Consider the following 16179-nt stretch of genomic DNA (forward strand, 5'->3'; position numbering starts at 1 on the left):
AGGGATTTGACTGAAGAAAGGAACTGATCCAAAGCTTCTTTTTCAAAAGGGTTTAGATCAAGCAAATAGCCACTAATGATGCAAATACTTAATCACATGCTTAATTTTATTTACATCAGTAGCTCCATTGAAGTCAATGGGGTGGCACAAATTAAGGCTATACAAAAGCAGGATTAGGGTTTAACTATTCAGTACACAGGATGAAATCCTAGCTCCTCTCAAGTCAATGTCAGAAGTCTCTCCGATGTCAGTGTAGCCAGGATTTTACCATTAAAACAATCACCCCATAGATGACTTTCACTAGTAGGAGAAGTGTTATTGTTTGATGGCTAGTGCACTGCACTGGGGCTTAGGATACCAGTTCTGCTACTGGTCTCCTGAATGCCCTTGAGCATGTTATTTCATATTAGTGTATCTCAGTTTCCTCTTGTAATACAGGGATAATGATGCTGACCTTTGTAAAGTAATTTGAGATCCTTTGATAAAAGTGTTTCTAAGAGCTAGGCATTATTATCAGATAGGACTTGTCATCTATTTTTGCCTACTCTTGATGGCTGACCCAGTAGTCTGAGCACATGTCTAGGAAGCAAGAGGTTCTGGAAAGCCTTTTAACAATTTCTGCATCACATTTCATATCTCTGAAAGTAGAGAGAAGGGTTGTTGGCAGGAGTAGTTGGGAAGCCTTTTCTTTAAAAAAAAAAAAAAAAAAAAAAAAGTAAAATCCTTGTTGCCCTTTTTACACTTTAGTCATGGGTCTATTTGCACGTAGAAGAAAAGTGGGTATGGGTCCAACATTTTATGGAGGCCCTTTACTACACATACCAGATATATAAGCATTACGTTAAAATTTCATCGCTTAACTCATAAAGATAAATGTTTCAGTGTCACAGCTGGAGCTCACTGGCACAGTGAGAGGGGCTCCTGGCAGGATGTTCTTTGGAAAAGCTGCCTGAATTCCATGAATTTGCTGCTCCCACCCCTTGGTTTGAAGCAACTTAAATAGCATGAACTTCAGGTCACAGTGCAATTCTCATTTTTAACTCCAAGGCATTTGAAAATGGAAGGGCGCAGATTGGAAGGGGGGAGCAGTTGAAAGAGGGGTAGGCTGGAGATTTTATATTGCCTGGTTTACTGAGGGTAAGTTTTATTAAATCACACTGGTAAATTTAGGAGATTTCTGTGCAGTATTCCAAATTTATATCAAGAGTTTCTAGTGTATATCAGTATGTGCCCTTTCAAGTATTTGCACACATCTGAATAGAGAAATACATATCCATAGTATGGTTATAAACCTCTAAGTAATCTCAGCAGGGGGGACTTTTTATTCACCTATGCACAATCTTTTTTTTTTTTTTTTTCTACAGGATAATGTGGCAGGCAATCATAATTATTAGTAATAAAGCTATAAGCTAATTATAAACTCTGAATGTTTTCTTCAATGTATTTAGTCAAATGAATATATATGTATCCTTTTGTGCCATTGTGATGCTTCTTGATCAGAATATTATCAGAGTTGCTAATCTCATCTAAACAAAGTATTTGTTTGGACAATTAAATGTATTGCAATTAGCAAATTAAATTTTTAAAAGGGCGTTGGAATATTAATTGTATGGATATAGAAAGTGTTAAGGATGTCAGCAAAGCAACATGTGCTCTGGATACAACATTTTACCATTACCATTGTACATAGTCTTCCCTGTACTGCTAGCAGTATTCATTTTCCTACCACACTGTCAGTCTTGGGTTTACATGTTCATCAAGGCAATGCACGAATAGCTTTTAGATGCCAGATTCATTAATATTTCTCCTTTAATTTTTCAATAAAAAAAATCCAGCTACAGTTACCCTCTCCATCATCTTCCCACTTAAACAAAAAAGCCACTGCTTTTGCTTTCAGCCACAGAGCTTTGAACATTGAGGTTTACTTTCCTCCTCTGAAAGAGTGAGCTTAACCTTGGTTGTGCCATGCAGAATGACACATAACATAGCCATTGCTCCCCACAAATGACTGAGATAACTGATGGAGTGAAGAACAGGGACATGATGTTGTCAGAAGTTCCACTAACAGACATCAGCTACAGGAGATGGATACAGGAATCACTGGGTGAAATCCTATGGCTTATGTTATGCAGAAGGTCAGACAGGTTGAGTATAATAACCCAGCTTGGTTTTAATATCAGCAAACAACTGTGTTGGGGGAGATGGTTAGAATAGGTTCCTCCTTCTCATCTTCCACTCCTTGATGACACAACCTTCAGTGTAGTTTCAAGACTGATACATCTTCACTCAAAGTCTCCTTCCAATTTTTCTTAGGAGTTTACTTTTTCATATGGGTGGTAAGACCTGTCTGGAGAATTACTGTCCTGCTCTTTTCCGGATATAATTGCAAAAAGTACCATGCACAAGATTACAATAGTGGACTTAGCACCCATTTCAGGTTTCTCGAAGTGAATCTCCTGGGTTGGCCTTGGTTTGTCTTCTGATATTTGAACTGTCTGTGGTAGCACTGCTGAGTCCTAACTGGGCACAGAAAATGCTAGTGTGTCATCCACCACTGCGCCAAGCTAGGAATAGCATCGGTACAAACACATGGTAATCTTAGACCATTCCAGCCTGTCTGACCCCCAAAGAAGCAGCCAGACTAATGAACTGGAACTTATAGCAACCAAATTCATTTTCAAGCAAAGACAGCTCTGGCAGTTCTTGCAGAGCACTTTCAGCCCAGCCCCTAGTTATTCACCCACTCTATACTCTGTGGCCACATGTATGAAATATGCACAGAGCAAATATGCATATTCCACTTTAGATGCTTGTACAAAAAATAGGCTCCTTGACAGATTTTAACCAAGCCTGAAAATGGACCTTGCTTCAATCTAAATGAGATGGGGAGGAGGGAACCATCGTTTAAGTGCAAAAGTTCTTGCTTTATGACTCTATGAAAATCCATTTTTTTAATGTTTGTGGTGCTGTACAAAGAAGCATATTCATGAAGGCAAAATAGTCTGGGTGGATGGAAACAATATTTGGTTTGTTCTTGGTTTCCCTCTTCCTGGAAAGTTTACAGAAGCCTAAAGAGAGAATTTTTGATGGCCAAAACACTGACATTTTCACTGGAGAGGAAAATATTAAAACTATTGACAAACACTGACACTGACATGTTATCATATCCTGCTCAACACTAGCAGCCAAAGGCTATCCTTGGGACAGCATAAAAACCAATTTTAAAACGTTTGCAAAAGGGAACGTGCTAAGAAGTTCATGCAAAATGAGTCTGCTGAGGGGAAAATACCGCAGTCAGTACATTCATTATAAAAATGTGTATCGAGGTAACCCAACAATGGAATGTTTCATACAGGTGTTCAAAGAGACATGAATGCTGAAAATGTATTTCTGGGGAGCAGACAGGAACTGTAGCACACTAAAGATATGATGCAGACTTTTAGCCTCAAAAAAAATGGAAAAAAGTTCATGGGCTGAAGGCTCAGTGATCCCAGCATTATTCCTATTCAGTCTGTTAGTGCTTTGGCCATTTCTGTACCATGTTTTAAAACTACAGGCTTCCAGCAAAAGTTATCAATCCTGATCCCCAGCCAAGCTCAGGAGGACAGGAACAGGTATCCTCTAGGAGACCTGGGGATTGCAAGAGATTTGCAGGCAAGGAGATATTTGAACTTGGCTGAAACAAATTCTAGACATGTGCATGAGCATGGGAGCTGGAAATGAACTCTGATGTCATCCACATGCTTAGTGCTGATTAATATTAGTAAATACCAAATCTTTCTTTTTTACAATCATTTCTTGAGGCAGAAATGTTGCCAAGTGTTATATTTTAGTACGTCCTTGATTTAATGCGTTATGACAACTTAGAGCTTAAGGATTTAATTCTTGTTTGCACCTACCTTTTATTACAGAACATTTAGATTTTCCCTCTTTCCCAATTTATGTGCATCTTGCTTTTTACTTTACCCCTACAAAATGCAAGTGTGTGGGAAAGAACTCTCATTGTTTCTTTCATGATTTTACCTTAATGGTATCATTTGAATTTAAGCAGGGGGGTGGAGGAAACATTGTTTATCCTGGAAGTGTAGCATGTTGGGGCTTTTTTAAAATAAACCAGGCTTTAGGGCACAAGGGACAAGCTTTTACATTCAAAGACTCCTGCTTTTCCAGACACCAGAATTCAAGTAACCAAACCCCCCTCTGTAAGTCACTAACTCTACTGACCTTCTAAAAGCTCCATTCTTTCTGAACTTATAGAAAAAACACCTTTTTTTCCCTCCCCCCCTCAAATATGCAAGCTCCTATGTATTTTGTATTCCAACCCCCTCTACACTCTCCCACCACTATGTTTAAAAAAAAAAAAAAAAAGTGGATGCTAAGGGGGAAAAATGCTTTAAATCTTTCCTTCAAATCTCCAAATATATGAAGTCTGAGGAACAAATTCAAAGCAGGCACGGACGCCTGAAGAGAAGTTAGAGAGAAATATTCTGTTCCATTCAAGCGCATCAAGGGTCTAGCTGAAGTCTTGTTTGGCTAAGGTCAGACGAGACTGGGTTCTCCAATAAAAATAAATCTCAAATTAATTATGGCCTCAAGCGAGGGGCCAGACGTTTGGAGCTGGTGCACTGCAGTCTGTTTTTTTGGCCTTCAGTATTTTTGTTTTTTTGTGCTTGGCTTTTCAATAATTGGGGGGAGGAGGGGGGCTGGAAGACGGAGGGGAGGGTTGGTTTATTGGGACATGGGACTCAAATAAAACTATCCAAGACAGCTTCACTACCTCTCTGCACGATTGTGCTGTAGCTTTAAAGCTACCTGTATCTTCTCCACACGACTTTCCAAGACCTTAGATTTCATTTGAGTATTTATTAGCATTACATAACTTTTTGGGAACTTGCACTATCAAAGATTTCTCTCTACAGACCCAGACATAGGGAGCAGGGGAACGGATCCTGCAGTCCCCTGCCTTGCTGCAAAGCTGGCAGGGCTCCAGCTAGTCAGGTTTTATCATTGCAGCTGCGAGCAGAGCGTTGGTGCCTTGCTTTGAGCCCTGCCTTGGGAGCATGCCCTAGGTTTGGGTTTCATGCTTTGCTTGGGAGCCCCACACTTTAAAACACGTTGTCTTTTCTTTTCTCTGCAGTGGAGTTAGTGCCACCTCGGAACCCAGTTTCAGTTTCAAAGCTCCCAGTGAGGGTAGTGGGAGCTTGTTCCCGTATGATAACTGCAGCAGATCAATCCCTGGCTTTTGCAGATGCAGCTTGAGGCGGAAGATCTGTTTTAACATAAAAAATAGAAAAAGAGGAACTTGTAACACAGTGATTGGGAAACGGGCCACTTTCTAGCTAGAGAGCCAAGGGAAGGGAGGGGGGGTTAATTGGTTTGTTACTCTCTTTAATTGCTTAATTTGATACAAAAGAATGAATTGAAGAATATATCATGAACCAGAACATAAGGTGATGCTATCTGGTTGCAATGGGCACCACGATTAAAGCAAAACTGCACCCTAAAAAGGGGTGAAACTTGCAGCTGAGGCCCCAGGAACAGACTCATCCTTGCAGAACAAATCGGTATTTTTAAAGCTGTGACCATAATCATGTATCAAAGACAAAAAACACACACATTTGCGGATGTATCCCTATGCTAAGGACTGGCATTGAACTCCAGCCTTAACCCATTTCATGCTGGATGTTTTCAGCTACACATCATAGGGAGAAAGTCTCTGCTGAGGGCTCCTCATTGATTTCAACAGGGTTACACGGAGGACTGCGAGTTCAGCTCCTGCCTGCGATCCTCTGCTCTGTGCTATTCAATTAAAGAATAAAGGGCAGAAAAAGAAGAGCCTGCGATCAATATTGAACTCATTAAAACCTTTGGAGTAGAGTTTAGCTTCATTCACAAGTGCATTTTGAGAGAGAGATGAGAGAGAGATGAGCAACTGGTTTCTACCAGCCTGTCTCAATGCAAACATTTGAAATCTTCTGTCAGGGTGAAAACTATTGTAACTGCCAACATCAAATAATTTTTCCAGATGTCTGGTAGTAACCACATTAAACAAATCATAATTCTTTCACTATATATACATATGCATCAAAAAGTCGACCGTCAGATTAAAAGTTACACACATTTATCAGAGCTATGCATAAGCATTTCATTGTGAAATGCATTACTCTTAGCAGCGGACCCCTAAGCTTGTATAGGTTGTTACAACCTTTTCTGTCTGAGGTTGCTCTCTCCTTGTCCCTCTTCTATTAAACAGTTAAGCTGAAGTCCTGAACAATCACCTGGGATGATTCAGAGCTTGGCAAGCGAAGCATATGGATATTCCAGCCTGTTTCAAAAGTTTGCCATACCTTCAGGTTTTTTTTAGCAAAAGAAATGAAGCAAAAACTGCAGTTGTTGGATTATTGGGGGGGGAGGCTCATACCTTGTTCAGCCTTTCTGCTATAATGCTGCAAGTTCACTTATTACCTTGTCTCCTGGGGTTTCACGAAACTCTTTCGACCCAACACGGGAGGGGGGAAGAGAAGCACTGTTTATACACGATAGATGCAATATATAACGTGCTTAATTTTTAGAGTGAAGTTTAAAGTAATGGCTTCGGGGTCATAGTTCACTTTTTTTTTTTGCAATACAGTAAGCAACTCGGAGGTGTGCGTCCTTGGTTTCTAACACCCTTGTGCTTGTGAAGGAACTGGGGATCAAAAGCGGGTTTTGCCAAGAGCGTCTCTAGGACAGCGCAGAGGCCGGGAATAAATTGCCATTTGCAGCTCGGTTTTAACGCACGTGGGACGTTTTAGCGGGTATTGTTTTCGCTCCAGTTTATGGAGCCATCAGATCCCATCCCTCCACCCTCAGCCCATCAAAAGAGAACAGTTGGATAATGCAGCTTCGAGACCAAAAGGTCTTTCTAGTGTTGGGGGTCCTCCCACCGCTGCTTGTGTTTGGAGGCTGGTATGGAAAGGAAATTATGGGGAGGTTAAAAGGGATACGTCCTATGCTTCCCTTGCAGCTCGCCCTTTTTGCTGGAGCTAGTGCCTACAATGTGGTCGTGCCAGAGGGGGAGTGGAAGAAGGAGGCAGAGGGACAAGGACAGCAAGGGGTTAACCATGATTTCTTTTAATTGAACTCCAGTTCTTGTGGCCCTAGGCATAGGGGGACCTGACCCCGCTAGCAGTATCCAGATGTGGTGCTCTCAGGGGGCTCCACTGCAGACCCCTGGATTGTAAAGCAGACAGGAGAGGGGGGCGGGGGAGAGGGGAGGCGGTCGGGTCGGCCTGTCCCCTCTCCTACCCCCCTTCACCTCCTCGCAGGAGACGGCCTCAATCGCTGGCAAGCAGCAAGCCCAAAGCTCCAGGTCTGGTCACGTTCAGTCCCCTGTCTGCATCTGAACTGAAAATTGTAGCTGAATTGATGAGGCTAATTTGGGGGGGGGCGGGGGAAGGGGGAGGGGCAAGGGGGGTCTGTGACTCTTTCTGCTGCCAGCTTTGCTCCTGGAGAAATAAAGTATGAATAAGGCATCTCTGCCGCCGCCGAATAGAAACACGAGTCCTAGTCATTTTTTTTTTTATTATTTTGGGGGGAGGTGAATATTAACGCGGGTATCATTTTTTGATTTTGTTTTCCCGTGGTTGGATTAAAGATCAGGGGGGGAAGCCGAGGCTGGACACAGCTGCGCTGGATAAGGTAACCGTCTCCAGCAGGAGTGGGATGCTGAGTGCCCTGTTACCTTTCGCAATCTGTCTCGGCTGTATCGCCTTTTCCTTTCTGGGCTCCGGCAGTTTGCACCGCATTGCAGGAGTGGGCAAGAAAAGCTGCCCAAGGGGCAGCAGGATGTGTGCTGCAGGGGGCTGGGGGGCAGGTTGGACAGGAGTGCTTTGTCTCCGCTGCCTTGATTGTTTGGAGAGCTTTCCCCCCGCTTCGGGCTTCCTTTCCTCTCTTTCTTTCCTCCTTTAGCACGGAAGGGAAGGGATGTCCCTTTCTCTAGGACCCGTGCGTGATCGCTCCCCTCTGAACGAACCGCCGGATCTGATGCCAATTACTCTCTAGTTGGAGCGCTTTAAAGATGTTGTGCCCGTGACACCAACACCGTATGTGACCCGCCCTCCGGAGCGAAAAGGGAATTTTTCAACACATGTGGCATCTTTTTGTCGCTTTCCAGTCTGCCCCCTGGTTGGTGATCGGTGGCTTTTAACCAGATATAGCAATTGCAGGGGGGGTCTGAAGCCCACTGGCATGCAATGGACCAGTGCCCGAGCCACGGGAATCGCGACTTCATTTTTCCCAGTTGGGAAGGAAATGATCTCGAGCAGATCCCTGCAGCCAGGCTGCTCTGCTGCAGGAGTTTAGATCCGTGCTCGCTTTTCCTCCCTTGCTGAACCGTGTCACAGCACGCTTTCTTCTGCCCCAGAGAAAGTGAAGGCGAACCCTTTTCTAAAAAAACAAAAATACTGCTTCTTTCAAACGACGGGGAACGAGAAGTTCCCTTGCTTGGAAAGTCAGCAAAAAAAAAACAACAAAAAAAAAACCCGCATCTGAGCGTAGGGAAGCACTTGACATGGGTGAACTTATCTTGAATGTAGTTGGTCTGCCTGGCCTGCAACTTACCGCTAATTTCTGGGCATAACTGGAGGCGACCCGAGCCCGCTCAGGCAGGACTCACGGAAAGTCTCCCCGGGCAGGAGCGGGGACAGGGGCTGCCTTTTAAATACCCTGCGTGCCCAGCTCGGCTTTTCTCCCCTTAATTTTGCCTATGACTGGAAAACGCATTAATACAAATCTGTGGGAAGAGACGGAAAGTCAGTGACTCAGGCTAGTTTGCTGCAGCCAAAAAAAAAAATCAAAAAAAAAAATTGCCAAATACATGTGAAACGAGACGTGGGGATGAGCCCGGGTGCGTGGCAGCCCCTGCCCTCGCCCCCCGAGACCTGCCCGAAAGAACCAGCTATTGTTCTGGTCCTCTCTTATCTGCAGGGAGCAAATATCCTGTGTGTGAAATGCAGATATATTTTGATCAAGAAGGCAGGACCGGCGGAGAGACAGAAGGTTTCCTCCTCGAGTGACTTCACTTCCCAAAATTAGCAGAAAAAAAACTTTCATCCGGTTAACTGTCTCCCCTTCGCTGGGCTGCAACGCGCACAAGTAGAAAGGGCGAGAGAGGCAGAGAAAGGAAAAGTGAAGGCAGGGGAAGGGGGCAGAGAAGTGAACGAGAGGGCAGGGGCAGCACTTCGAGGGGTCGGTCCCAGCCTAAGCCGGGTCAATGTGTGGAATATTGGCGGGGGCGGCCGGAGATTGTTCCCAATGGACGGAACTATTAAGGTAAGCGGAGGCCGGAGGGGCGAGGGGGGACCCCGGCCCCGCGGCGGGGAGGTCCGCGCTCCGGAGAGGCGCCCTGCCCGGGGGAGGGGGACTTGGATCTGGTTCAGCTGCGAGCCCAGAGAGAGCTCGGTCTCCTCCCCTCTGCCGGCTGTCCCTGCCCGGCGGCTCCAGCGTGTCCGCGGGCGGCGCTCGGGGCTGCGGGGCGCACGTCGGGGCAGCGCAGCGCAGCGCAGCGCGCCGCACCGCGGGGCTGGAGGGAGGGCAGCGGCGCCCCGGGGGGTGGGTGGGTGGGTGGGTGGGTAGCGGGATGTCTTCATTTCCGAGGAGCAGAGGGTGTTTTTCTTCGCCGGCCCAGCCCTTCCCCTGCCCGGGGGGCGGGCAGACCCCCGGGCAGCGCGGGGCAGAGCAGGCGCTCAGCGAGAGGCCGGGGGTGTGTTGGGGTTGGAGGATTTCGAAAGATGCTATCGCCTGGGCGGGTGTGGGCCGCGGAGGGCTGGGGCCTCCTCTTCTCTTTTTTTTGCTGATCTCGGGGGAAAGAAGCTGCGAACTGGCAGGAACTGAAACCTGTCGCGGGCCTGCGGCCTGAGACAAGTGCAGAGGGGAGGGGAGCAGGGCATGGACGGAGGGAGCCCGGGGGAAAGCAAGGGACGAGCCGGGGAGGAGGAGGAGGAGAGCAGCGGGGATAGGCCGGAGCCAGGCGACGAGAGGATGAAAGCGCAAGACCCCGGCGGTGCGGCAGTAAGTGCACCCCTGTCTCTGCCCTGGGGCGGGCGTGCAGCCCAGGCCCCTGTCAAGACCCATCTGGGGAAAGGGTTTATTTAGGCCGGGTGTGCTCCTCCGCCCAGCCCCAGGCTGCTTTTGTCCCCATGTAGAGATGGGGAACTGAGCCGCGCAGTGACAGGCCCTGCCGCTCTGGGAGCAGAAGAGGGAACTGAAGGCTGGCCTTCCAGATCCCAGTCCAGTGACCCTGGCAGCCATGCTAGCAGCCCACCCGCCTAGCGTGCTTAAGGTCTGCTGGCAGCACACGTCCGGGAGTGCATGGCTAGCTTGCGCCCAGCCCCCTCCAGTGACCAGGCACCCAGTTACAACTGGGCCAGCCAGGGGTGACCTTTGGCATGAGTCCAGAGCAGTAGGGAGGCACCTTAGCTCCTCTGTGACTGTATCTCATTAGCAGATGATTTCTGTTTCAGTGGCAAACTGCTGTTTTTGCTATGGACAGGGGGGCCAGAAAACCCAAGTTGGTCACTGACTCTGCTTCTGATTCCCTATGGGACCATGGGCAAGCTGCTTGTGCCCCCTTTTCCTCATCTGTAAGAAGAGGGTGATACCTGCTTTTTTAAAGCCCTTTGAGGTCTTTGCTGAAGTCTGCCACCCTTAGGCCAGCAGCTGGTTGGTTCCCTGTAGCACTTCTCGCTGCAGAGTAAAGCTACTGGGTTCCCAGTGAGTCCCTTTGGGGGGATCCAGCTGATTTGCTGCAATTCATTACCAAAAGGAAGAGGCACCTGCCTCAGTTTCTCTAAGGTGAAGGACAGCGGGTGATGGGAAAGGATGTGGTTTGAGCCACACATGTTTTTTAGGTGCTGAACTTTGTATCATACTTCATAGGCATCTTTATGCACCAATATTTCCAATCCCAGGAGTTGCTACTTGACCATGTCTATGGGGAATACAGTTTGAAAATAATATTGGTGTCATCTCTTACTTTCTTGAAGGTTGTGTGCATGGCTATTGAGTTATGAATGAATCTATGTGGCAGCGAGATACAGGGAGATTACTGGGAAGGCCAGCTGAAGCAGAAGAACAGGTCCTCTCACCATCACGGTTGAGGTTGTGGTGAGGGCTGGAGAAGGGACTGGTACTAGAAAAAGCAGAGAGAAGCAAGAGAAAGGAGAGATGAGGCCTGTGTACTGGTGTGATTAAGGCAAGGTCTCAGCCCCTTCCATTATAGATGAATGTCACACAGAACAGACTTATGGAAATCAGAGATAAAAAAAACCTGCCAGGTGATTCCATCCTTTTTGGCTGGGAGCGAAAGCAGGGTCCTTGTCTCCAGTGTATTCTTCAGGTGTTAAAATATGCAAGCAATGGGCATCGTTCAGGTTCTTCAAATGATTATCCCTTTCTCATTTGGGCCGTAGTGTGACCGAGACTCATAAACAGAATTCAAGGAATTGTACACTGATGCAGGGGCCAGTGAGGAATTCATTCATAAGATCAATGCGACTGTATGGGACACTATCAGGATTTCTTTTCTTTACCCTGCAGCCCCCATATGCAGTCTGTACTTTGTCATTTGTGTTTTATTATGCCTCGTGGAGACTGCAGCATCAGATGACATCCTCAAGTGGCTGCTTTGCATTGTATGAAATTACTTGGTTCTAAACTCTTACTGGTCCACAGAGGATTATTCCAGTGCAGGGATGACCCTCCACTGGCATCAAGCTGACACTCCCTCTCTGCAACTAGGATAGTGGAAAAATGGCTCATGGTCACAATGAAGCAAAGTGCTCAGGATGCTTTTATGCTACACTGATCCTGGATAACATTTTCATCCCTTTGTGGATACTGTGCCAGCATGAATTAGAGCAGCCATTGGGCTTCTCTTACAAAGAAAGAGCACCACCAGGAGCAACTCGGTGCAATGGAAAGCTTTAAACCAGTTTGGTCTGTACCCAGTGACTTGCCCTGGGCTCATTGCTGGATAAAGCCCAGTGACTTTAATCCTGTTTGATTTCTTTATAAATTATTGTTTATCACTTTGGGAGTCCAGTAAGCTTTGTCTTGCATTTTCTAGGGAATCCTTTTGGTACCTAATTCTGGAAAGGATTTTGGATAGGTGACGCAGAATAATTCCATGAAGCTTTGTACTGAGTGCATAATCCAGGGGAAGTACTGCAAGTCTTTTATGTGAATTAAGTTTAATTCTGTCCATATTCTTTAAATAATTATGACAGATGATGGCTAGGAGAAAATGAGTCTAGGGGCTGGTGCACATTCAAACATGTTTCCAAATAACTAAATCTATTTTTTTCAATGTCTTTAATTATTTCAGTGAAAACCCTTGTGTGCACATTCTTATTTTAGAGTCAAAGCATACTGCTTTGGTTTAATATAAATGGATTTATGAACAAATTAGAGTACATAAACAAAACCGCAACAGTCTCAATCTGAACAAAATACCCAGGTGGAGACTTGCATCAAAATAACAAACAGATTCAGTTGTTTTGCTTCTAGCTTGTGTAGACAAGACATAAGAATGCTCTTCTGCCACATACTGGGATGTAAATACACTTGGCATAGTCCTATTGTTACTAAAAAGCATATTTGTGTAACTGCTGCTCTCATTCTGCAAAAACGCAGTTTGCCACAAAGTACCAGACGCAAAAAAGGCTTGGTCCATTTAAAGGGCATGCAGTGAAAAGCCCACATTACTCAAAAGGCCAGCCACCACCACCACCCAACCTCTCCTTTCTACACACACATACGTGATTTGTGTGTTGGTGGTTGCCAGAGCAAAGGGTGGGGTGAAGTCTGTCTTGCAATCACTGTTTCTGAACTGCAGGCATTTCATCTTGCCCTGAAACTTGTCCCACAAGGTCTCAGACCAGAACCTATTTTTTTTTTTTAAGTTCAGTTTAAAATTCTGTTTTAAATCTCCTTGCCTCTAGCAATTTCAGTGCACCCTTCCCTGGAAAAAGGCATTGACTCTCAGTGCCAAAGTTTTAATCTGTGGATGAAGACTACGTGCATACGGATAGTCAGTTGTTCAGGGTGTCTTTCTGTGTCAAGAGCATTATAAAGCATCTTTCTGAAAGCATGGATTCTGAAAAGTGTAAATTTGTAGACCCATTATTGCAGCACTTAATCTGTGACGCACCAATTTATGTTCTATAGAAACCTTTTAATAGCCATCAGCAAAAACAGTTGAAAGCTGTTACTAAATACTCTTAGTAGTCATCTCTTATGCTGAAATAGTTTAACACTAAACCTAAGGGGTTTTTTTTTCCCAAAGAAATCAGCACCATGGGGCATGGATTGCTCAATCGGATTTTTGCCAGTGTAAGGACTGCAGGATCATGCCTCTGCTGTCAATCCCCATTAGTTAAACAAAGGTTTCAATTCTGCTCCCACCAAAGTCAAAGGATATTTTTCAGTGATGTCAACAGAAGAAAGATGAAGCTTGAAAAAGATAGCAACTGAAGTAGTTGGGAGCAGAAAAGTGGCTGCTGAGCACTTCCATTAATAAACCCTGGGAAGGGATGAAACCATTTATTCCAATAAGAGTAAAGTCACCTGAGGTTATGACCCAGTCTCTGCTCCAGAGAACTGGGTCCCACTCCACTTCCATTGTTCTGGATGGGAAGTGGCAGTGCGGCTAGGCAGGGATGACTTAGATCAGGATGGACAAGAATCCAGTAGCTCTACCACTCAGTAGAAGGACTGTGGCCACTCTTGCCTGCTGTTTGGGGATAGTTTGGGGGCAGAAGCTTCCTCTCCTCTCATAATCATCCACCTGTACACAGCCCCACTTCTTAATCTTTAGGTGCCTGGGATTTCAGTCTGCTGGTTTAAGTCTCAACCAGGGTGTCGCAGCACTCTGGGGTGCCTTGAGATTCTTTCAAAGTGCTGCAGGGCACCCCACAATGTTGGGTGTACAAACATGATTCACAAGATAAACCCAGAGATTTCAAATAGATATCTATAGTGATAATAGCTTTCTGACCTGTTGTGGTCTTCACAAGAGAAAAAAAATTCCTCTATTATTTTTCCACCGTCAAACAATGAGTGAAAACTAAGAGCTGGCATTTTCTGAGAGGTGCCTTGAGTCTAATGAGGGGTTCCATGAAACTAAAGATATTGAGAACCACTAATTCAAGTGGTGCTGAGAGCCTTGACAGGATGTCATGCTGATGAGGTGGAGAGATACAGGCAGAATGATCTTTACAGCTGTTTATGCAGAAGCTGCAGTTCAATCCATGATTGCCTCCCTTTATAATCCTTAGGCTGGATTTCCCTTGGACTTCAGTCCCCGTCCTCTCTGTACAACTGGGTCCTTAGTCCCAATAAAACTATGCCCTGAGGCATCTGCCATACAACTTGCCCCTTAAAATGTTAGCATGTGAAACATTTCTAGAATTCTGCATAGTTGACACATTTGTAAAATAAACGTATGTAATTTTGCCCAGCATTACTTGACCACGTAATGAAAGACCCTATGTCCCATCTTAGTGCAAACATGCATGAGCAGGAGAGTTAAAGGAGCCAGGGGAGCCTTAACTTTAAATTTCCAGACATTTGTGGGTTTGTTAGACACCTAACATTCCAGTAGCATGGTGTTAATATTTGAGTGTGTGTACTCATGTATGAGTAGCTGTGCCTGGCTATGTGAGAGAGACCCCGTTTTGGAGAGGGACCCAATTTATGAAACTTAGTTGCTTAGTTCCACAGCTAGATCTGAAGTCAAACTGTCCCTACATTGTGAGTGCTGTTAAGGTGCATTGCTTTGAATCAGGTCTATCTCCTGTGTTGGTTTGTATGGGGATATGAGTGCATATGGGTGGCTATGCAATATTGGCATATACAAATAACTGATGTGACATATACTTAATTGGTTGCTTATAGTCTTGGTAGGCTTATCTACACTTGTGCTTTACTGCATGGTAGACTAATTTACGGTGCAGTAAAGCATCACCACCTACACGTGTGCTGTAGTTAGGGCGCAATAGATTAATTTAATCCAACGAAGGATAGTCTCATGAGACACAGGTACGATTCAACAGTGGAGTAAATTACTGTGCTTAAATACATGTCTAAACAGTGATGTTGGGATTAGTTTACTCTGGCTCAAATTGCATTGGAGTTTATTCAGTTGCATTAATTGCCAAGTATGTTTACTTGATTGTCGGTTAAGGAACTTCTGAGCGTGCAGATATCTGTCATTCAAAACTGGGGCTGCATATTCATACGTTGTGTTTGAATAAAAAAGGACTAAAATAGCAACATGCAAATAAACTCTTTCCAAAATAGGCAAAAAGTTGCATTTAATTATAGGCCTGATTCTTGATTAGTCTGCAACTTGTAGTGCGAAGTGTTCTCATTCAAGCTCTCTTTTCATTGGAATAAATAACAACATAGGGTGCAGGGCAGTGCAGAATCTGGCACACAATGTTCAAAAAGGAGTGCTTTGAAAGCGGTAATGCATCTAACTAACTACGTCTTCTCTCTCTTCCTCTCTCTACCCACAGCCACATAATTAACTGATGTATATCTGCAAAGCCAGTAACATCAGCCTAGAAACCCGTCTTTTGCATTGAAGCAGCAAGAACTTAATAACCATAAGAGGATTTGCCATTAGCTAGGGCACAAACAGAGGGGATATTCTTGTCAAAGACTATTAAAGAGGACACACAAAAATGTCCTGTTTCTTAAGTGGCCACTAGCACTAACGTCAGTGGGGATCCTGAAATAGCTGCAGGATCAGGCCCATAAAATATGGCCACAATGAGGTATTTAAGTGCATATTTGTGTAGGCTGGTTTGCAAAGGTAATGAGCACCAACAGCTCCCAGTGGCTTCAGTGGGTGTCTAGCTTATCTTTTTGAATGCCAAATACAGATTTTTATGCCTAATTCTTCAGTGTGCTAGCTGAGAATTGCAAACCACTGGAGGGCAATGGTAACAGTTTGGGTAAATCTTAGCTTCTGCCTTTAACACAGAATATCCATCAAATCACACAGTACACGGCAGAGGAAAAGGAATTTTGTTTAGAGTGCAATAAGTGCTATCCACAGATACCAAACTTTATTTTTTTTCTTCTTTACCCATTTTTATTTTTTTTCCAAAGGAGTCATCCACATTGTGGTAAATA

At 44.9% G+C, this 16179-nt stretch overlaps 1 protein-coding gene and 1 long non-coding RNA gene across 9 annotated transcripts in view; one reads left to right on the plus strand and one right to left on the minus strand.

Annotated features, from left to right (window-relative positions):
- FLI1 (Fli-1 proto-oncogene, ETS transcription factor) overlaps positions 1–16179 on the plus strand; it is a 113981-nt gene that overhangs the window by 4506 nt on the left and 93296 nt on the right. The window contains exon 1 of one of the 7 annotated variants that reach the window (XM_059719654.1): positions 7598–7680. The exons of 4 other annotated variants lie outside the window; for them this stretch is intronic. Coding sequence is in view for 2 of the 3 variants with exons in the window: in XM_014600897.3 (XP_014456383.1) it covers positions 10021–10050 (30 nt within the window). In the remaining variant the exon portion in view is untranslated. Of the gene's footprint in view, positions 1–7597; positions 7681–7943; positions 9313–9958; positions 10051–16179 lie in introns of those variants that run through there. 2 more of the 7 variants (XM_006257962.4, XM_014600897.3) reach the window with 2 other exon arrangements.
- LOC109283756 (uncharacterized) lies at positions 4849–7417 on the minus strand. 2 transcript variants are annotated; one of them, XR_002091031.2, is made up of 2 exons: positions 6466–7417; positions 4849–5269 (listed from the first exon to the last, which is right to left on the minus strand). It is a non-coding gene; the product is annotated as an uncharacterized LOC109283756 (long non-coding RNA). The 2 variants fall into 2 exon arrangements; XR_009457849.1 differs by having other exon boundaries at positions 6422–7417.

The sequence above is a fragment of the Alligator mississippiensis genome, chromosome 16, assembly GCF_030867095.1.
Source record: "Alligator mississippiensis isolate rAllMis1 chromosome 16, rAllMis1, whole genome shotgun sequence".
Taxonomy (NCBI): domain Eukaryota; kingdom Metazoa; phylum Chordata; order Crocodylia; family Alligatoridae; genus Alligator; species Alligator mississippiensis.